This window comes from Macrotis lagotis, chromosome 1, assembly GCF_037893015.1.
Source record: "Macrotis lagotis isolate mMagLag1 chromosome 1, bilby.v1.9.chrom.fasta, whole genome shotgun sequence".
Classification (NCBI taxonomy): domain Eukaryota; kingdom Metazoa; phylum Chordata; class Mammalia; order Peramelemorphia; family Peramelidae; genus Macrotis; species Macrotis lagotis.
The window spans coordinates 854,869,076-854,890,924 of NC_133658.1; the positions used below are offsets into that span (position 1 = coordinate 854,869,076).

Here is a 21,849-nt window from a genome sequence, read left to right on the forward strand (position 1 = left end):
GGTACAACAAGGCCAGAATAAGAAACTCTTCCTAACAATAAGAGCTGTTCAAAAGTGAAATGAACCTTGGAGGACTTTTGGCAAAGGTCAGATGTCTACTTGTCTAGTATATTCTGCTAGAGATTACATTTTTCAGATAGCTACTCAATTTCCTTCCAGTTCTCAAGTTCTGTGGATCATTTGTAAAAAAAATTCAGACCAGCACTATCTACTAGTAGTTCCTGTATTCCAAGGTTACTATGAGAAGGATGGTTTTCACATTGTAAAGATTATAAAAATGTGATTACTCATGGTCTTCAATAACATTGTAGAAATGAATTTTCTGATGATTCAAGGCTTCCAATGAGCTCTGAATAGTCATCAAACACTGTGTGCTCATTTTACAAATGAAAAAATAGGCAAAATCAACCAGGTTCAGTGACTTGCCCAGGATCACACAGCTAGTAAGTGTCTGAAACTGGATTTGAATTCATGAAGTTAAGTCTTCCCGACTTCAGGTCTGGTGCTCTACCTATTTCATCACCAGATGGAGCCCCTTAGTAATTAGCCATTTCTAGAAGGGGACAATGAGGTCCAGAGAAGGGAAAGGACTGTCCCATGGTCACAAAGACCTACATGGTGGTAGAGTTGGAACCAGAATCTCTATCTTCTGTGATTGGAACTCTAGTGTTTCCCATCACATTGTGCTGCTTGTAACATAAGTATGATTACTATCTTATTTTTTATTTTCACATAATTCATTGAAGGGTCAATAAGTTCACACTAAATTTTAGTCATAACTGAGATGACCTTTTTTTAATTATATATACAAATTAGCATAGCAGGCACAACAGAATCGATCTTCAGGTGGGTAGATCAAATAGTTGTACAGACTGAAATCCAATGGTGGCCACTGATAGAGTAATTAATGAAGCAGAGGTCCGTAAATACAATTTAGTCCAACTTGATGAAGCCGCTGTCTTTCACATACTGCCGGAAGTACTGGAGGCACATGTTCAGGCCATATTTGTGGATCAGGCCATGGCGGTTCGAACAGACACGGCACGACTGAGACCCCTGGCCAAATTTATGAGGGTGGCTCCAGTAAAGCTGTTGGTGACCCATGGCCCCACTAGCAAAGACGCAAGACAAAAGGCATAACATAAGTATGTTAGTGAATTATTTTGGGAGGAGCACCTGGGACGTCATATGAATATATATCCTTGTGTTGGACATAACAGGGTCAGTTTTCAAGTTGGACAAGGAAGGTGGCATGAAGAATAAAGTAGTAATAGCTCACATTTTTTATAGTACTTTGAGACTCCACTGTGCTTTCCTCATAACTCATAATTCTATGAGTTTGGTAGTAAAAGAATTTTCTTTATGGTTTTGGATGGGACCTATGATTTCATTGGTATAGAGATCAGCACCTGCTCTGTGACTTACATGTTTAGAGAGCTATCTGGGGCAGCAGGAGGGTAAATGATTTGCCCGGGTTCAAACAGACAATATCTATTACATGATTTAATTCAATTTTTTTTCTAGGGATTTATTTAAGTTAAATGTCCTTTACTGAACAGGACATTCCTATACCTGGAGTAGCTTTTGACAAATAAGATAAGTCTTTTTATTGATAGTCCAGAGACTTCAGAGTGCCCTAGTTACTCCCAAACTGCCCCTAGTAAAAGTATTTTTATCCCCATTTCAGAGAGGAGGAAACTGAAATCCAGAAAGAGGAAGTGCCTTGCCCAAAGTCACTCACTCACTCCAATCAGAGCTGAGAATGGAATCTAGGAAATTCTGATTCTAGGATCAGTGTATCTGCCATTGTACCATATTATGCCTTTCAATTATAGAAAGTTTATGTAGTTCTGTTGTTTTGGGTACCAAAGCAGATCAGCAACCAATAAAGTGCAAGCTCTGAATGAAATAGGAATCTTAGAACCAATGGGAGTCATTTACTTTAAGTATTGTGGATTGTTACATATTATCGTGATCTTGGTCTCAAAAGGCTCCTGTGGAAGAAATGGTGAAACAAGATCCTCAGATTTCCCCCTGTGACAGTATTACAAGATGAACCTAGTATTCACTGAGAGCTAGTAATTGGGCATGATTCAAGTGGCCAAGTGGATCTGTCTTGTTTGAACCTAAGAAAACATGGCCAGACATCTTCATCAGTCAATACCTACCATTTTATTATGGGGTCCAATGTAAAAATACTTCCAGTGTTTTGGGTCATAGTGCATCTGAGTGACAGCATTCTTTATCTAAAGTTTTGCTAAGAGGTTAATAGTTGCTTTGACCATCAGTAAAAAATGGAATATTCTCTTTTTCATACCTGCTCCTTATTCCTTTCTCCCCAAGAAGTATTCCGTATGTTAGAAGAAGACACTATCTTTTCTAGAGATGAAAATGAATGTAGGGCCAGCAAGGGTCCAAATTTACATCTCATTTAGTAAATGAATTTGGAGAGGAAAAGGAGATAATACCTAAGGTTATCATTATTCTGCCTTGGCTTAGGCTGACTCTGATTCTGAAGATGGAACAAAAAGCTTAGAATGATATGTCCATTCTTTGTCAATAAAAAGACTTATCTTATTTGTCAAAAGCTAGTCCAGGTTTGGGAATGTCCTGTTCTACTAGTATAGGACATTTAACTTAAATAAATCCCTATAAAGCTTGGGCTGAGTAAGGAACTTGACATTATCACAACTTAGAGTTGGCAGGAATCTTCAAGCTTATCTATAAGGGAGCCTCTTGTTTAACAGGTGCCCAAGTCTGTGTAGGTCTTAAGTGGCAGCGATGGGATTTGGACTTGGGTTTTGACTCCAAATCTCATACTTTTTTACAAGGACCATGCTACTTCTATAATAATGTTGTTGGTCCATTATAAACAAGTTTCATGGGGAAAGTTGTGAGATAATGCAGTAATGCAGGGCTTACTCATCACTGATTAACAATATGTTTTTTGTGGCACTACCATCTCAGTAGCATTTTTCTAGAGCTCCTTCACCACTAAATTGGTGAAGCCAGTAACATGTCACGACTGTGAAATTATAGATCCTTTGCTCTAAGGTGTTTGCCTTTTATTTACTTGAGTCTCATTCATATTCCAGGCTTGGGTCTGATTTTCTGAAACAGAGATGAGGCTGACACTTGCTTTATATGAAAGACTAATGAAGTTTGCTGAGTATCATAAATTAAATGAAATAAAATGTAAATCAATTTGCAAGAGTTAAGGCATTATTGTACATCATAATCATTGTCATCATCATTGTAGTCATTGTTGATGTCTTTACTATTGTTAGACTCTAGTGGAGGAAAAGCAACACATCACAAAATAGAGTCATTCAGTCAGCTAGCATTTATAAGAAACTACTATGTAAATGTTAGGCACTTGGAGATACACAAAGAAGGCAAAAATCAGTAATGACAAAAACAAAACAGTTCTTGCTCTCAGAGAACTAAGTCTAATGGAGGTATCAACAGACAAATAACTAGGTACAACTGATATGTCCAGGGTAAATTGAAGACAATCTCAGAAGGAGATCTAGAAATGACAGGATTTTAACTGAGACTTTTAAAGAAGTCAAATGGAGGCTATTATTATTTACCGTCCTTTGAAAACAAAAATGATTCCATTAATCATCTCTTTTCAACTATTGGTCCCTCGGTATAAGAGACCAGTCTCCTTTTGGAGATACAGTCTTTTGCTAACCCAACTCTCTCCAATGAGGCTCCTAGAGATTTTGAGTGAAGATGGAGGTTTAACCTCTTTGGCAATACTGTGTGTAATAATAGAAACCATAACTGTGGCTGATGACCCAGAAGCCAGAGGAAGAGCCCAGAGTCACAAATACAGATTGCTGGACTATGACAGTTCTGCACTTTCCATAAACCATCTAAAGGAAAAAGAAACTGACCTGCAGTCTTTGACTGCCAAGTTTTTGAGTTGACCAGTTCTTCTGATAAATGCATTTGTTATCAGGGAGCTGAAGACATTAGGAGAAAAAAGGCAAACCAAAACTGGAAATGATTTGGACCATGAGATGGCAGCAACGGACATCTTTCTTGAAAAAGGATGGGGAATAATCTACAGTGGTATATTGCTGGGTTGGTCTGTATTGTATGTTTTTATGTACTTGATCTGTGCCTATTGTTATGTAGTCCAATTTTGTTTTTTTTTTTACTGGAAAAAATACAAAGTGGAATAAATGACTTAGCTGAACAAGAGAATTTGATTCCATCATTCCCTTCTGTCTCCCCAAAACCAAACTTTTGGTACATTATTGTTTTAAAAATGAATTTTTGGGGGCTAAATATCAGTATATAGCCTTCACTTTCTTGTGGTCAAGGAACATGCTCAGTTTGGCACCAAAAAAGCAGAGAAGCATATTTGATGATCTGGACTGATTTTTATTTCAGGGTGGCCAAGCTGACTATCTGCATGAATCATTTGCTTCTTTAACATAAAGAAAACTACTTTACCAGAAAACATAAAAATTGAAATCCACTTTTTGTCTCACAGTTCAGAATGGAAAAATGAGAATTTATATTTAGTGTGTTGGATCTGAGATAACTGATCTGGAGTTCTGTGCAATGTGATGTGAATGGATTATTAAAATGAAACCAAATTAGTATTAATGGAGATATAACTAAGCTGGGGCCATGAGTTTCTACCTCGGGGCACCAATATCACTTATGGTTCTTTAGAAATATAGAAGCAGAAGAATAGTAATTTGAAATAGAAAGCTACCAAATGGGCCTTAAGGTGAATTCTCCTCTCCCATCCATCCCAACTCAACTGAGGTGCTCCATTCCATTTGTCCCAGTGTCATTTGTGATACTTGCCTTTTATATAAATATTTCCAGTCATGGTATGGAATATTAGACTACCTATATCTATCTTAATGTTTATATTTGTCATACTGAACTTATTCAAATGGATCCTTAATCTCATTGATTTGGAAATTTTCTCAAGTGAGACAGAAAACCTCATCCATGGTGACTCTTCCCATGAGATTTGTCCATTCCTTTTCCTTGTGGTCCCCATAAGGGTATTCATTGTTCGCTGAGGATTTCTCCTCCTCCTATGGACAACAAAAGCATGACAGAAGAGCCCTTGGCTGTCCACCAGACATCTGTCATTCTCACTACATGAGCAGCCCATATTTCTTTCTTGTCTATTGCTACAGTATTAGTAATAGGCAGTTTTAAATTGATGCAATTTCAAGAAATGTAAAGCCAAACATACTTCTTGGAAAAAAATAAAAGGAATAGAAGCAGAATATTCCATCTAACATAGGGCTTGGATACAGAAAAAGAAGTAGGCTGTAGGAGACAATCATGCCATGATTCCCAATTCAGAACTGGAGTGATGGATTTAAGCACTTTCTCTTAGAGGTATCTATAGATGTTATAGGAAGAGAGATGAAAAGTTCCCAGTGGTCAACAACATCTATACTGATGCTCAAGGATGGAAGAGATATATTCATGTAAGAACTTGAAATACATTTTCCCATGTGAAAAATGAACATATGGGAGAACAGTGTTAAGACCGTATAGTGGTAAGAAGAAATACAGCCACATTCCCCTCCACAAAACTCCAAACAGACCCAGAAAATGCACCAGAACAAATTCTGTTCAGGAAACCAGAAAAAGTCACAATGAGTCATTGGTTAAACCTAGGAATACCAAGGGAAGAATCCCAGAACAAAGTGGAGCCTGAAATTTGCCACTCTGAACCAGTGAGGAGTTTCCCAGTTGGCAGAGTCCAAGCAGTATTTTACTGTTTCTCAAATCCAAATAGAGGTCAGAAACTTGCAAAGTTCAGACCAGGGATGGAGATAGAGATGTGGAGGGGCCAGCAATCAGATTGTGCCTTGGATTAGACTCTCTTGGGAGCACTGAAAGCCTGAAGTTTCCCAGCTTGAGCTATCACTGAGATCATAATACAATACACAATACCTTAAGAAAATAGCCCAGACCTTCCCTTCAGAGCCAGGCCCTAATATCTAGTCTAAAGGCATTATTTTAGAAGAATGAGCAAACAAACAAAGAATTCCATCCTCAAAGAACTATTATGTTAGTTGGGAAGCTCAAGATAAAAACCCAGAGGAAGAAAATACTCCAAAACTTCTGCAAGTAAATCTCAGAGAAAAACACAGCTTGGGCACAAATTCAGCTAAAATTCCTAGAAGAAATGAAGTAAGAGTATAAAAAAAAGTTTTTTAAAAATTAAATGAGAGCATTTGAGGAAAAATTTGGAAAAGAAGTAAGAATTTATAAAAGGAAAAATCAGAAAGGAAATTAATAACTTGGCATAATGGTAGCAAATACTTGACCATGCAACAAATTTCCAGATAATTAGAATAGACTAAATAGAAGCCAGTAACTCAGACAATAAGAAATATTAAAACAAAGTCAAAAGACTGAAAAAAATATAGAATAAGATGTAAGATTTCTCTAGCAAAAACGACTGACCTGGAAACAGATAAAGGAGATAATATCTAAGGATCACTGGACTATCTGAATACCATGATCATAAAAGGAGTTTAGATAGCCTATTATAAGAAATCTTTTTGGGTGGGGGGGGGTAAGGGAGGCAATCGGGATAAAGTGACTTACCCAGGATCACACAGCTAGTAATTATCAGGTATCTGAGTCTGGATTTGAACTCAGTTTCTTCTGACTCCAGCGTTGGTACTCTATTCATTATGCCACTTAGCTGCCCCTTTTTCAAGAAATTTTAAAAGAAAATTGCCCAATTCTCCTAGAAACTAGAAGGCAAAGTAGAAATATAAAAATCCATTAGTCACCTTCCAGAAGAAATCCCCAAATGAAAACTCCCAGGAATATCAAAGTCAAAATCCAGAGCTTCCAAGTCAAAGAAAAAAAATACTTCAAGTAGCTGGAAAGAAAGAATTCAAAGGGGCAGCTAAGTGGTGCAGTGGATAGAGCACCGGCCTTGGAGTCAGGAGTACCTGAGTTCAAATCCGGCCTCAGACACTTAATAATTACCTAGCCATGTGGCCTTGGGCAAGCCACTTAACCCCATTGTCTTGCAAAAAAAAAAATGAGAAAGAGAGAAAGAAAGAAAGAAAGAAAGAAAGAGAAAGAAAGAAAGAAAGAACCGGAGTACCAAGGGGCCATTCAGTCAGGATCATATAGAATTTAGCAGCTGCCACCATAAAAATGGAGAATTTGTAATGCAACATTCCTTAGGCAAAGAATATGGGCTTACAGCCAAGAATAACTTATCTAAAAAAACTGAGTATAATGCTGTAGGTGGAAAAATTGATCTTTAATGAAATAGAGGACTTCTAATACATGCCACATAGTTACTTTGAAGTAAAAAAAAAAACAGGAGTTAAGAGAAACATAAAATGTTAGCATGAATGAGTAATAATAAGGGAATAAAAAAAGGCAAGCTGTTTACATTCAAATATGATAATATGTGTCTTTATTGAATCTTACCATCATCAGGTTCAATAGTCCAATAAGACAAGACTTGGGAGTGGTTCTGTTATGTCTTGATGATCTTAAGAGCAGAAGAAAGAGAGGGGAAGAGGAATACATTAGTGGGGGAAGTAAAAGCAAAGTTAGAGAAAATTATCTCATAATCAGATTGCACAAATAGGCAAAAATATATAGTTGAGATGAAGGTGGGAGGAGCAGCTGACACTTCAACTTCACTTTCATCTTATTGGTTAAAGAAAAAAGAATGCACTCACACAGAATTTGATACATTTCTTTTTTAATTGTTTCTTTTTTTCAATTATATGTGAAGATAATTTTCAACATTTATTTTTGTTTTCTCCCTCCCATTTTTCCTTCCTGCCACCCTAAGATAGCAAGTAATCTGATACAGGTTATACATGTATAATCATGTTACACACATTTCCATATTAGGCATTGGCCTCTGGATCTTGGAACATCCACCACCAACCTCTTATAGTGGGTGAGAATCAATGTCTCTCTTGGACTCTCTTATTCCTTCCTATCAGAATCTAACTAAATCTGTTGGATGGGCCCAAGCCTGGATCATTGGTACTTCACCTTCCAAATTTTTTCTCTCTCTCCCTCATTTCCACTCTGAGACAATAAACAATTTGTTATATGTTATATGTTACAATGTTCAATCAAGCTAAACATATTTCCACATTATTCATGTTGTCAAAGGAGACACTGACCTAAATGATTTGACCAGAGCTAAGAACAGGACTTTATGATCTTTGTTTCTGTGGGAGTACAACTATTAATACAACTAGTAATATTAAGGTTAAGTTTCTGAAACGCATGGAAGAAGGTGCAAGTTCAGGCCTAGAGGACAAAATACTGGATGAGCTAAAGACAGTGAGGAGAAGCATTTTTAAACTTAATTTTAATTTTATTCTTTATTTCCCCTATAGCACTTTTTAAAAAAAGATTATATTTTGAATTTTACAATTTTTCCCCTAATCTTGCTCCCCCCCCACAGAAGGCAGTCTGTTAATCTTTACATTGGTTCCATGCTATACAATGATCTAAATTGAAGGTGATGAGAGAGAAATCATAGCCTTAAGTAAGAAAAATAAAGTATAAGAGATAGCAAAATTACATAATAAGGTAACTTTTAAAATTAAAGGTAATAGTCTTTGGTCTTTGTTCAAACTCCACAGTTCTTTCTCTGGATACAGATGGTATTCTCCATTGCAGATACCCCCAAATTGTGCCTGATTGTTGCACTGATAGAATGAGCAAATCCATCAAGGTTGATCATCACCCCCATGTTGCTGTTAGGGTGTACAATGTTCTTCTGGTTCTGCTCATCTCGCTCAGCATCAGTTCATGCAAATCTTTCCAGGCTTCCCTGAATTCCCATCCCTCCTGGTTTCTAATAGAACAATATTGTTCCATCACATCCATATACCACAATTTGTTAAACCATTCCCCAATTGAAGGACATTCACTTAATTTCCAATTCTTTGCCACCACAAACAGGGCTGCTATAAATATTTTTGTACAAGTGATGTTTTTACCCTTTTTCTTAATTTCTTCAGGGTATTGACCTAGTAGTGGTATTGCTAGATCAAAGGGTATGCACATTTTTATTTGGGCATAATTCCATATTGCTCTCCAGAAAGGCTGGATGAGTTCACAGCTCCACCAACAATGTATTAGTGTCTCAGATTTCCCACATCTCTTCCATCATTGATCATTGTCCTTTCTGGTCATATTGGTCAGTCTGAAAGGTGTAAATTGGTACCTCACATATAGCACTTTATTCTTCCCCACCCATCTGGAATGACACTTTTTTAGCATTCATTTTTTTTGCAAGGCAAATGGAGTTAAGTGGCTTGCCCAAGGCCACACAGCTAGGTAATTATTAAGTGTCTGAGACCGGATTTGAACCCAGGTACTCCTGACTCCAGGGCCGGTGCTTTATCCACTGAGCCACCTAGCCGCCCCAAGCATTCATTTTTTAATCATTTTGAATTCCAAATTTTTTCTCTCCCTCCCTCATTTCCCCTCTCCTTGAAACAATAAACAATTTGTTATATGTTATATGTTATAAAGTTCAATCATGCTAAACATATTTCCACATTATTCATGTTGTCAAAGGAAACACTGACCTAAAGGTGAAAAAAATCCATTAAAAATAAAGAAAACTTTTAAAAAGTATCCATCAATCTGCTTTTGGACTTCATCAGTTCTTTCTCTGGAAGCAGACAGCATTTTTTATAATGAGTTCTTTGGAATTATCTGGGATTATAGTTGATCATCATACAATATTACTGTTATTATGTACAATGGTCTCCTGGTTCTGAGGAGCAGCATTTTTAAGGATGGTGGAGTTTTTTAGTGTAGACTTGCCATAATTATAGGCATATGCCCTGTCTATTGGCTAGTAGTGCCCACGTGCTGGCCATAACTACAAGCAAGTATTTCATTCACTGGTAAGTAATGCCCATGTAGAGACAACTGAGTGACTCAGTGGATAAAACACTAGTTCTAGAGTCAGAAAGACCAAAGTTCAAATCTGGGCTCAGATACTTCCTAGCTATGTGACCCTAGGCAAATCACTTAACTTCTGCTTGTTTAATCCACTGGAGTAGGAAATGGCAAACCACTCCACTATTTACCAAGAAAACCCCGTAGATTGCATTGGTGTTTTATAGTTCATGTGGTCATGAAAAGTTGAACGACTTTACAACAACAGTACCTGCTTGCTAAGGGTACATGACTAGAAAAGAATTACAAGGATAATAGTGTCTATCTGGTAGAGGTGACTAAGTTTTTATTTTAGAACATTTTAAATGAGTTGAGTAGAAATGCACCTTAGAATACTGTTTGAGGGAAAACAAGGGGTTTTAGAACTAAGCCCTAGTTCAGAGAAATTCTAGCTATTACAAACTGGGCATAGACCTAACAAAGATGCTCAAAGGAAACATAAAAAAGGAGTATATGGTCCCAGCCCTTACAAAAAAACTTCAAAACAATCCCAGGAAATAGAGGTAGCCACAGCTGGGTGTAAAGATACCAAATAGGCCTGGTTAAATTTTGCTAAAGGCCACTGCCTATCTAGCATGAGCTAGAAAGAGAAATGAAGTCCTAGCAAATGTAGGTTGAGGCCAAATGGAAAAAAAAATAGAGGACCCAGCTTGAGGGGAGAAAGACTGGAGGAATTAGAGGATGAAGCCACCTACTAATGGTGAGGGATCCTCAGCTTTTCCAATTGCTACTTGAAAAGAGAAAGGGAAACAAACATATAAAAACCCCAGAAAGGCATGAGGAAACTCAGAATCTTACCAGAACTTAAATACTAGAATTCCTGAAAGATTTTATTCAGGAACCTGAGGAGTAAGGGACAGAAGCTGAATTATTTATATTTGTAAATCCAGTGAATTGAAACACAAGACAATGATTAAGCAGTTGGCTTCTGTCATAGTAAGATCTCCTCCCAGAACCCCTTTTAAAGGATTCTGTGTTCCATCAGAGGTCCTAATCTCAGTGTAGGGCTACAGGATTCTCCTGTCTGACTCCAAAAGCCTTGTGATGGAAAGTGACAGTCAGAGAAAGAGCTATAGAGTCTGAAAGCAAACCAAAGTGTATTATTTTCAGTTTTAAAAATTTTTTTCTTTTTTCTTTTTTCATAGTTTTCCTCCTTTTGTTCTGATTCTTCTTTCACTACATGACTAAAATGAAAATATGTTTCACATGATTATACATTTATAACCTATATCAGACTATTTGCTGTCTTTTGGGGGGAAAGGGATAGAGAAAAATTTGGAACTCAAAATCATGAAAACTATTTTTACATGTAATTGGAAAAAATAAAGTACTATTAACTAAAAAAGATTTTTAAGATTTTGCAAGGCAATGGGGTTAAGTGGCTTACCCAAGGTCACACAGCTAGGTAATTTTTAAGTGTCTGAGGTTGGATTTGAACTCAGGTCCTCCTGACTCCAGGGTCGGTGCTCTATCCACTGCACCACCTAGCTGCCCCTAAAAAAAAGATTCTTCTATCTTCTTCCTTGAGTAGCATCACATCCCTGATGTCATGGCCTCTTTGAGAATGAAGGACAAAAAACAAGTTATTTTAGTAGTAGGAGCTGCCCTACTGCTGACCAGTTGGACAACACAGCTCCTTGTTTGCTCACTGAAACCTGGTAAGATATCTCAACTCTAAGGCTACCTCCTACCTCACTCTTGGGATTTATGGGCCTCAAATCATTCTGACTTTCATCTACTGGCCAACAAAAGATTTCAGACCAAGTCCTATTTGGTCACTCTTTGGGTTCAGGTTGGCAATTTCCAGTCATCCTGATCCATCTTTGGCCATTGGACCCATATGGCTCCTGAAGACAAAAGTAAGGCTGGTGACTTTGCACTGTCCTCTCTCATTTAAATCCAGTTCACTTGCATGGCATGATATCACATCCCTGATGTCTTGATCTTCTTCAGGAATGAAGGTCCACAACAACAATTTACAGCCCAGGTGCTATAGCCTACCCAACCCAGGACATGACTTTACTATATGAGCTTTATCACCAAACTGCCTCTCTAGATAGCATGTTTCCTCCTCCTCCTCCCCCCCAGCAAGGAGAAATGAATCAAAGTGGTATTGTCATCCACTCCTCCTATCTGCCCCATTCTAGCCCTAATGGAATCCCTTGAAAAAAGAATTTCACTCTAAAGTTTATGTTGTGGTAGATTTGGGGAATGAAGGGCAGAGAGGTGCCACTCCTTACCCCCTTCTCTTTCAAGAATAGAGATCAAAATCTGAATCCCAATTCTAGCAGTAGGAACTCCTACTTTTGGGACAGGATAGCTCATCAAGGTGAAGGAGAGAAATGTACATTTCTGAATGTATTGAGAATGTATTAAGAATTATGGAATAAAAGGATTCTCCCCAAAAGACTAGTGTCAGGGAAACCAGCAGAATCCCAGATCTCCTGTTATTCCATAATCAGGCATGATCCTCTCCTAAAGATGGGGCCACAGAACAGCAACCTGACCCACAGAGTGAGAGAGAGGTGTGATTCATAGGTCCTTGGGAGTGTGGAATACAGATCCTCCAAGATTCACCTTCTGGAAGGTATATTGGTCCCCCAGAAACTCTCAATGTTTTCTGGTTCTAATGGACACTGGATCTTAAGTAATCCTGATTCTAGTTAACCCTAATCTTCATTGGGAAGACTATGGATTATAAAATGGCAGACTGGGGGGCGGGGAGGCATTAGAATAAGACTGCCTCATTGTAAGGTGATTCTTCCCCACTGAGCTCCAGTCATAATTGCTTCTCCCATTGCCATCCCATCCTATTGTGGGGATGGACAATCTGGGGCAACAGATCATCTCTTGGCCTCAATGCAAGACTCCCTGTCATCCCAGGATCCGCTAAATGGGACCTTCCCATATTTACATTACTTCTCAGTTGGTTAGTTGGTTAGTTGTTGTCTTTTGTTATCTAAGAAGATCAAAATGACATCATTATGTTGGGGTCAAGGTACAGTATGTCCCACTATGGCTGATTGGATCAACTATAGCTTGGAAAATTCTACCACAGATGGGGCACAAATAGCCAAGTGAGTATATTGGGATGGAGATATCGCTAAATTTGTAAATCTCATGTTTCTTTTGAGCTATTGTAATCCTACTTTTCTCATAGAGCATACATACACACCATGCTGTTTTTGTGTCTCCCATGTCACATCAATTCAAAAATTCTTTAGAGAGACTTTATATAAAATTTCTTCTGATCTCCATGTAAACGTTTGCTTTGTTAGTCTTTTAGGCAAATGTACTTTTAGCATTTGAACAACATTGCCAGGCCATTAGAGTTATGCTCTCTAAATAGAGTTTGAATGTTTTCCAGTTCAGCTCGAAAAAGAACCTGTTTCCAATACCTTATTTTGCTAGGTGCTCTTTAGAATCTTTCTAAGACAATTTAAATGGAAGTAATTCAATTTCCTGGCAGATTGCTAAACTGTTTAGATTTCACACACATAAAACAACAAGGCCAGCACAAACAAGCCAGTTTGGTAGTCAATTTAATACCTCTTCTCTTCCACATTTTCCTTTGGAGTCTCATAAATACTGAGCTAGCTCTGGCAATGTGAATGTCAACCTCATGTTCTATGTGCACATCCCTGGAAAGTATACTGCGAAAGTGAGTGAACTTAGCCACAACCTTCCAAATTTCTCTTCTTTCTGTATCTAATGGTTTCACATATAACTGGGGTGGTGTTGGTTGGTGAAGAAGCTGTTTTCTTAGAGTTAATTGTTAGATCTATTTTAGTATAAGTAGCAGAAAATTGATCCATACATAATCATCTATGATGCACCAACTTTCCCTCCATTTTAGTTTTGGCTTTTAGCCTTTTCAAGTTAAATAATTTTCCTTCAGTGTAGTGGTTGACACTGATGCCTTATTTGTCTTCCTTGAAGACATCTGACTGCATTGCTGAAAACATGCTAAAAAGCATGGGAGCAAGGACACAACCTTGTTTCACTCCATTGGCGACCAGGAAAACTTGAGAGCATTACCCATTATACAGAATCTATGCAAGCATGCATGGAACTGATGCATAGTATTGATGAACTTTTCCAAACACCCAAATTAATATGATTTTCCACAAGCCCCCATGAATGACAGTGGTCAGACCATCAAATGCTGTCTATAGATTGTTCTGCTCCTGGCATGTCTCCTGGAATTATCAGGCAGCAAACACTATCTCAACTATTCCTCAGTCCTTTCTGAAATCACACTGGTTCTCATATAGATGAACTTCTTCCATTTAAAGGACCAACCTAATCCAGAGGACTCTGGTAAGAATCTTGCCAGCAGGGGCGGCTAGGTGGTAAGGGATGGTACAGTGGGTGGCGCAGTGGATAGAGCACCAGCCCTGGAATCAGGAGTACCTGAGTTCAAATCCAGCCTCAGACATTTAATAATTGCCTCACTATGTGACCTTGGGTAAGTCACTTAACCCCATTGCCTTAAATTTAAAAAAAAGGTAAAAAAAAGAATCTTGCCAGCAATGGCTAAGAGAGAAAGTTCCCAGTGATTGTCACAGGATAATCTATTTTCTTCACCTTTATAGAGATGGACAATGGAAGCTTTCTTGACCTCCTGAGTGATAATCACCTCTTCGTGCCATATGATCCAGAAAATTTCAGTCATATTTTGTAAGAACAGTGGATCCTCTGCCTTGTACATCTTAGTTGGAACAGAATCAGCACCAGGCACATTGCCACAGAAGAGGAGCCTAATGGTTTTCAAAATCTCTTCTTCAGTTGGAGAGGAATTGATTTCAGCCTGAGTCAAAGGCTTCAGCACTGATTGATGACTGTCTGTTGAGAGCACCCTGGAAGTGTTAGCTCCCCTCTCTTCAGCATCATAACCTTATCACTAACCAAGAGGCACATCTGTACCTAGTAGTTGAAATGTCCCAGGTCTTTGGCCTACAAGTAGCCTCCAAGGCATCATAGAAGAGCTTTGGATTGTTACTATCAGAGTAAAACAGAATTTCATCTGCCTTCCTACTGAGCCAGGAATCCTGCATCAGAGCTTTCAATCCACTTTTTTTATTTTTTTATTTTTATTTTTTTAGATTTTTCAAGGCAATGGGGTTAAGTGGCTTGCCCAAGGCCGCATGGCTAGGTAATTATTAAGTGTCTGAGGTCGGATTTGAACCCAGGCACTCCTGACTCCAAGGCCGGTGCTCTATCCACTACGCCACCTAGCCGCCCCCACTCCACTTTTGATGGAACTAAATGCTGCCTTAAGAGTTGGATGAACTATCCTGATGGTAAATCGTGTAGAGTTCTTGTTTTTCACTTAACAACTTGCAAATTTCCCCAACAGTTTCATTAAACTAATCTTTGCAAGTGTTCCAGCTTATGAGGTTTCCCTCCAAGTTAGCAGCAAACTGTTCATTAAGGGAGAAGTGCTCTGATGTGTTGTCATTAAGTCTTTTTACAGTCAGTCTTCTGGTAGTCATCTTGCCTAGGAGTTGTAGCTTTTGCTGAATGTGAATATTAATCTTGAAAGGGATAAAGTGATCTCCTTACAATGATATAAATGCCAGTGTCTGCTGTGGGAGTACATCCAAGAAGTTTTATTGCATTTAGGTAAGTGGAAGACAGTGTTGATGATGAGGTCATGAGATGAACCAGTCCTTTGCTGTTGCTGTTTCTGACTCCATTTCTTCAAAGGACACTCTCCCCTGTCACTCAGAATTATAAACTTGTCTTCTTTTGGCACATATTGATCATGAGGTGTCTGAATTTCCATAAAAATTTTCTTTAAGGGGTCAGCTAGGTGGCGCAGTGGATAGAGCACCGACCCTGGAGTCAGGAGTACCTGGGTTCAATTCCAGCCTCAGACACTTAATAATTACCTAGCCATGCGGCCTTGGGCAAGCCGCTTAACCCCATTGCCTTGCAAAAACATAAAAAAAAATTTTTTTTCTTTGACCTCATAAGTGTTTGTCACGGTGGGAGCATATGTAATGATGACTGTGTATGGTGCTTCCCTGCAAGTGACAACTGCATTGTTATGAACCTGTTTTCACTCCTTTTGATAGGCATATTAAGCTTGAAGATTAGTGTTGTTTGTAAAACCTATGCCAACTTCATGGTGCTTTCTATCACTGCAGCTACTCCAGACAAAAAAAGCATATCAAACTCCGTCTTAGGGAAGCTGGCCTTCATTTGCCAGTCTAGTTTCTCAGGGCTGCTATTTGGATATGATTCTTGCTGAGTTCTTTTGCAACAAGGGCTGTTTGTCTCTCAGGTCTACTGGATTTAGTACTGTCCATAAGTATGCACAAATTCCATGTATCAGGAGTGAGTGGAATCTTCTTTGTCCCCTCCTTTCTACTTGTTTATGGTGTTACCCTATGTGTGGTTTGTTCTCTGCCTTTGGGTAGCCCAAGCTGTTGTACCAGCCTTCCCAGGGCTTGAACTATGTCTTCTGAGCTGTGGTTGGGACCCTTACTGCTGGTCTGTTGCAACATTGAATTGCTGAGCTTTGACTTGAGCTGCACTGAGGCTAAGAACTTCCTGCTGGCTTTCCAGCTCTCCTACCTATGCAGGGCTATACTCCCCTTTAACTCAGAAGAGACAGAAGAAGGTTCATTTAGAGTTGTTTTGATTGGAATCTTCTTTGAAGAAGTTTTTGGGTTTTTTGTGTCCTGTGGGATGAAGTAGACTTTTGGGGGGGCATCTTTTCTAGCCCCTTCCTTACACCAGGAGATGAACAGTGTTATCCTTCAAAAAGGCTGCTCAGATACTCATAAACTCTTCAGTGAGTTAAGGGGATGTCTACCCCAAGCATGTAAAGATTTCCCCCAGCAGAAAGGACAGATGAGAATAATGTGTTTCAATGACCAAGCTATCACCAGTCATCTTTTGTCTTGCTACTAGATTTTGGCAACTGGAAGTAAGTGTGAAGCCAATTACTTTGCACAATTCTGTCTTATTTAACTCCAATTTCTGCACTAATCAAAAGGTATCAGCCTTACCATTTTACCATTTTTGCCTACCTCAAAGAGATGGGCTGAACATTTTCCTAGTGTTCTTAAAAGACTGTCATCAATCAAAATAGAAGCCTCAAGTTGAATGCAATTCAACCCTAGCTGAAGTTCCAACTAAAGAATAGGTTTTGAATGCCAATAAGGCTCCTGCTGCTGAGTCTACTCCAGCTGAGATTTACAAGGTGGGGGTTCATTGCTTATATAAAAGCTGATTGAAATTTTCTAGGTTATATGGCATGAAGAGGTTATTCCCCAGGAATTGAAAGATACCTCCATTGTCCAGCTCTATAAAGGTAAAGAGAATAGTTTATCCTATGACTATCACAGAGATGTTTTTCTTTTCGTAATTGCTGGTAAGATTCTTGCCAGAGTCCTTCTCAATAAGCTGATCTTTTACTAGGAAGATGGACCTACCTGAGAGCCAGTGTGGCTTCAGAAAGGGTGGAGGAACAGTCCATATGGTGTTTGCTGCCCAACAACTCCAGGAAAAATGCCTGGAACAGAACAGAGGTCTTTATACATTTGTAGCTCTGACCAAGGCCTTTAATACTGTCTGTCATGAAGGTTTATGAAAAATTATGTCAAAATTTGGTTGTCTGGAGAAGTTCATCAGTATTATAAGTCAGTTCCATGACATGTGTTTGCCCTGGTTCTGGATAGTGAATGATGCTCTGGAGATTACCCAGTCATCAATGGCGTGAAACAAACTTTAGCACAATGCTTTCTGTCACGTTATCAAAATACCTTCACTGAGGATGAACATGGCCTCAAGGTCAGCAAATTCTTCAACTTGAAAAGGCTACAATCCAAGACCAAAGTGGAGGGAGTGTTGGTACATGGTCTTCTGCTTGCAGATGATTGTGCCTTCAATGCAACCTCTGATGCTGAGGTGCCACAAAGCGTGGATTGACTCCCTGCTGCTTGTGCTCATTTTGGTCTAACAATGAACACCGAGAAAGCCCAGGTGCTCCATCAGCCAGCACCACACCTTCCATATGTGGAACCATGAATTTCAGCAAATGGAGAAGTTCTGAATACTGTGGTTAAAAGTTCATTCTCCGGCGGCTAGGTGGCACAGTAGATAAAGCACTGGCCCTGGAATCAGGAGTACCTGGGTTCAAATCCAGTCTCAGATACTTAATAATTACCTAGCTGTGTGGCCTTGGGCAAGCCACTTAACCCCGTTTGTCTTACAAAAAAAAAAGTTCATTCTCCCTGGCAGTGTACAATGAGGTTGACTCAGGCATTGCCAGAGCTAGCACAGTATGTGAGTCTCTGACAGAGACTGAAGGACTACAGAGCCTTTGTGGTGACTTCATTGCTCCACACCTGCGAAACCTGGATCCATTCCATTTAAATTGTTTTAGGAAGATTCTGAAGCTCAGAGGGCAGGAACCTCAGACACTGTGGTCCTTTCTCAAGCTTACTACAAAGACTACAACTAAGATTACTTGGCCACTTTGTTCCAATGCCAGATGTATGACAGGCCTGCCAAAAAAGACTGTTTTATGAAGAAGTTTCAGACACTTAATACTGACTTAGCCATGTGGCCTTGGGCAAGTCACTTAACCCCATCGCCTTGCAAAAATCCAAAAAGGGGGTAGAAGGAAGTCAGCAGAAAAGAAGAGAAAGGGGAAGAAGAGGAAAAGAGGGCAAAAGGAAGGGGGGAGAGGGTGAATGAATGAGATAGGGGGAGAAGAAAGTAGAGAAGGAAGCAGGGAGGAAGGGAAAGAAGAGAAATGAAGAAGTGGGAGGAAGAGGAAGGAGGAGGGGGAGGGGCGGGCAGCCCGGGCGGTAGGGCAGGCTTGGAGCAGCTGCACAGGACTAGGGAGGCCGGAGGGGATGCCCCTCATGAGCTGGGCCCCATCAGTCCTCCTGGTGCCCACAGGAGCTGACTCCGGGGCCCCGCCAGGAGCTTGGGTCAACCCCCCAGCCAGAAGGGGCCAGGGAGCCCAGCCTCGCTGGCACGCAGGGAAGCCCTTTGGCGCTTTTCCCTGGCTCTTGCAGGTTGGCCCGGTCTAACTTCACACTGAGACTCCCCCAGACCTGGAGTCCACATCACTGCTCTTGGGCTAAACAAAAAAAAAAGTGGAAACGGGGGGGGGGGCTGGAGGAGGCAGAGGGGCACACAGCTATAGTGGGGGGCAGTGCAGGTTACCCAATGAGAGCCACTATTCACATAGCATGCGCTTGACAACACCTCATTTCATCTGATCCTCGTGCCAAGCTTGCCAGTGGCTTCTCTTATCCCTCTCCTTGACTGTGTTCCCGCGGGCTCTGAGGCCCTCGGACTGGGCGTCATCAAAGGCATCCCCTGACCCTCTGGCCCTGCATCGGGAGTGTCCTAAGAGGAGAAGTCCCGGGGTCAGTCCCTCCCCCCACAGGCTGCCTGCTGAGTGGTGGTGGTGGTCTTACCAAGGTGCTCTTGCAGGGAACCATCGGGAGGCGCCTGGTGCTTAGGACACCAGGCTTGGCATCAGGAAGACCCAGGTTCAAGACCCGCCTCCAGCACTTACCAGATGTGGGATCTTGAACAAATCACTGATGCTCCCTGTGCTCCTTGATTTCCTCACCTGCAAGATGGAGGCCTTGGACTTGATGGATCTTGAGACTGATTCCCAGACACCATTCTTGGTAAGAGTGAGGAATGAAAAACTGAATAAGTGCCACCTCTGCGAGGTCTGGAATAAGTATATAAACTCCTGGAAAGAGAAACTAGATTTTTATGTTTGTGTAACTGTTTACTAATGACAGAATTTGTATTCAGGGCTTAATAAATGTTTATTGAACTGAATTTTGTGTTGTATTAGCCATTTCCTTCACTAGTCCTACTATGATGTTTAACTTGGGGGATGAAGGTGACTGTGGGTTTCAAAACCCTGTCAGTGAAGTTTTGCAAGATTCTACCCAGAAGAAAAGGCTTAGAGATATGGGCCCCATGTAGCCAATCATCCTTCTAAAGTTGACTAATCAAGTGAAGATTTTTTTTTTTTGCTATTGTACCCCATTCATGAAATCACAGATTTGTGAAGGACTACTTCTTTAAATATACATAAAATGGGCTGATTTTGATGGGAGTAGAAAAAAACTACAAACTAGTTCTATCTTCCTGGCATCCTTAGAAATTACTAAAGTAAAAGTTTTCAGTAGAGATGCAAAATGATGGCTGGATCAAGTGAGTTCATACTTTGCTAAGAACTGCTTAAGTTGACCTCAATTCATATAAATCTTCCCATACTTCTCTGAATTACTCATATTTCTTTTTTTGAAATTCTAATTTTTAAAATTTATTTAGTTTTGAATTTTAAAATTTTCCCCTAATCTTACTTCCTTCCCCCTAACCCCCCACAGAAGGAGTATTAGTCTCTACATTGTTTCCATGCTATACATTGATCTAAACTGAATGTGTTGAGAAAGAAATCATATACTTAAGGAGAAAATAAAGTATAAGAGATAGTAAAATTACATAAAATAACTTTATTTAAAATTAAAGATAATTGTCTTTGGTCTTTCTTCAAACTCCACAATTCTTTCTCTGGATACAGATGGTATTCTCCATCACAGATACCCCCAAATTGTCCCTGAGTGTTGCACCCATGAAATGAGCAAGTCCATTAAGATTGATCATTGCCTCCATGTTGCTGTTATGGTGTACAGTGTTCTTCTAATTCTGCTCATCTCACTCACCATCAGTTCATGCAAATCCTTCCAGGCTTCTCTGAAATCCCAATCCTCCTGGGTTTTTAATGGAACAACATGCCACAATTTGTTCAGCCATTCCCGAATTGATGGACATTCACTCTTGAATTCCTCATATTTCTTAGGTGCAATATATCCTGGTATGAATTTATTTATTTATTTGTTTGCTTGCTTATTTATTTATTTTTAGGTTTTTGTAAGGCGAATGGGGCTAAGTGGCTTGCCCAAGGCCACACAGCTAGATAATTATGAAGCATCCGAGGCCAGATTTGAACCCAGGTACTCCTGACTCCAGGGCTGGTACTCTATCCACTGCACCTCTTAGCTGCCCCTTCTGGTATGAATTTATGATTTTATGAATTTATTTATTTATTTACTTTATGAATTCATTCATTTATTTTACGAATTTATGATTGATATTCATTTTTTCATTTAATTTTTTCCAAATTACATACAATGATAGTTTTCAATATCGATTCTTTTGCAAGCTTTTCAGTTTATCATATTTAATATATTTCCATGGAAGTCATATTGTGAAAGAGGAATTAGAACAAAGGGGGAAAAAACCACAAGAAAGAAAGAAAAAAAATCAAATTATTTTTAAGAAGTGAACACAGGGGGTGGCTAGGTGGTGCAGCGGATAGAGCACAGGCCCTGGAGTCAGGAGTACTTGAGTTCAAATCCAGTCTCAGATGCTTAATAATTACCTAGCTGTGTGGCCTTGGGCAAGCTACTTAACCCCATTGCCTGGCAAAAACCTAAAAAAAAAAAAAAAAGGAAGTGAACACAGTATGCTTTGCTCTCCATTCAGACTCCATAACTTTTTCTTTGGATGTAGATGCCATTTTTATTGGTACATACATTTTTTATTTCACAGCTACTTTATCCATTTTTCAACTGATGGGGATCTATTTTGTTTCTTTTTTTTTTGTTTCCACAGAAAAGTGTTGCTTTGAATTTGGGGGGACCTATGGGGCTATTCAGATTTTGACTTTCTTGGGAGACCTCCAGGATAATTAAAAGATATAAACAGTTTAGAGACTTGTTTGTGAGGATCATATTAGGTAATGTTGGTCTTTGTTGCTGTGGTAGTAAGCAGTTCAGGGCTGATAGTTGGCATGGTGGCTAAACCACTGACCCTGCTGTC

At 39.5% G+C, this 21,849-nt stretch overlaps 1 protein-coding gene across 9 annotated transcripts in view; it reads right to left on the reverse strand.

The window, feature by feature from the left end:
- Positions 1 to 724: 724 nt before the first annotated feature.
- The window catches only part of LOC141508798 (small ribosomal subunit protein uS14-like), a 35,771-nt gene continuing 14,646 nt past the window's right edge, over positions 725 to 21,849 (reverse strand). For 2 of the 9 annotated variants that reach the window (XM_074217724.1, XM_074217726.1), the window contains 3 exons: positions 7,456 to 7,519; positions 6,607 to 6,758; positions 725 to 1,111 (listed from right to left, as the gene is read on the reverse strand). In XM_074217724.1, the coding sequence (XP_074073825.1) occupies positions 934 to 1,104 (171 nt within the window). In that variant the 5' untranslated portion in view covers positions 1,105 to 1,111; positions 6,607 to 6,758; positions 7,456 to 7,519 and the 3' untranslated portion in view covers positions 725 to 933. Of the gene's footprint in view, positions 1,112 to 6,606; positions 6,759 to 7,455; positions 7,520 to 7,801; positions 9,206 to 11,359; positions 11,529 to 19,519; positions 19,706 to 21,849 lie in introns of those variants that run through there. The other 7 variants (XM_074217722.1, XM_074217723.1, XR_012474503.1 and 4 more) reach the window with 7 other exon arrangements.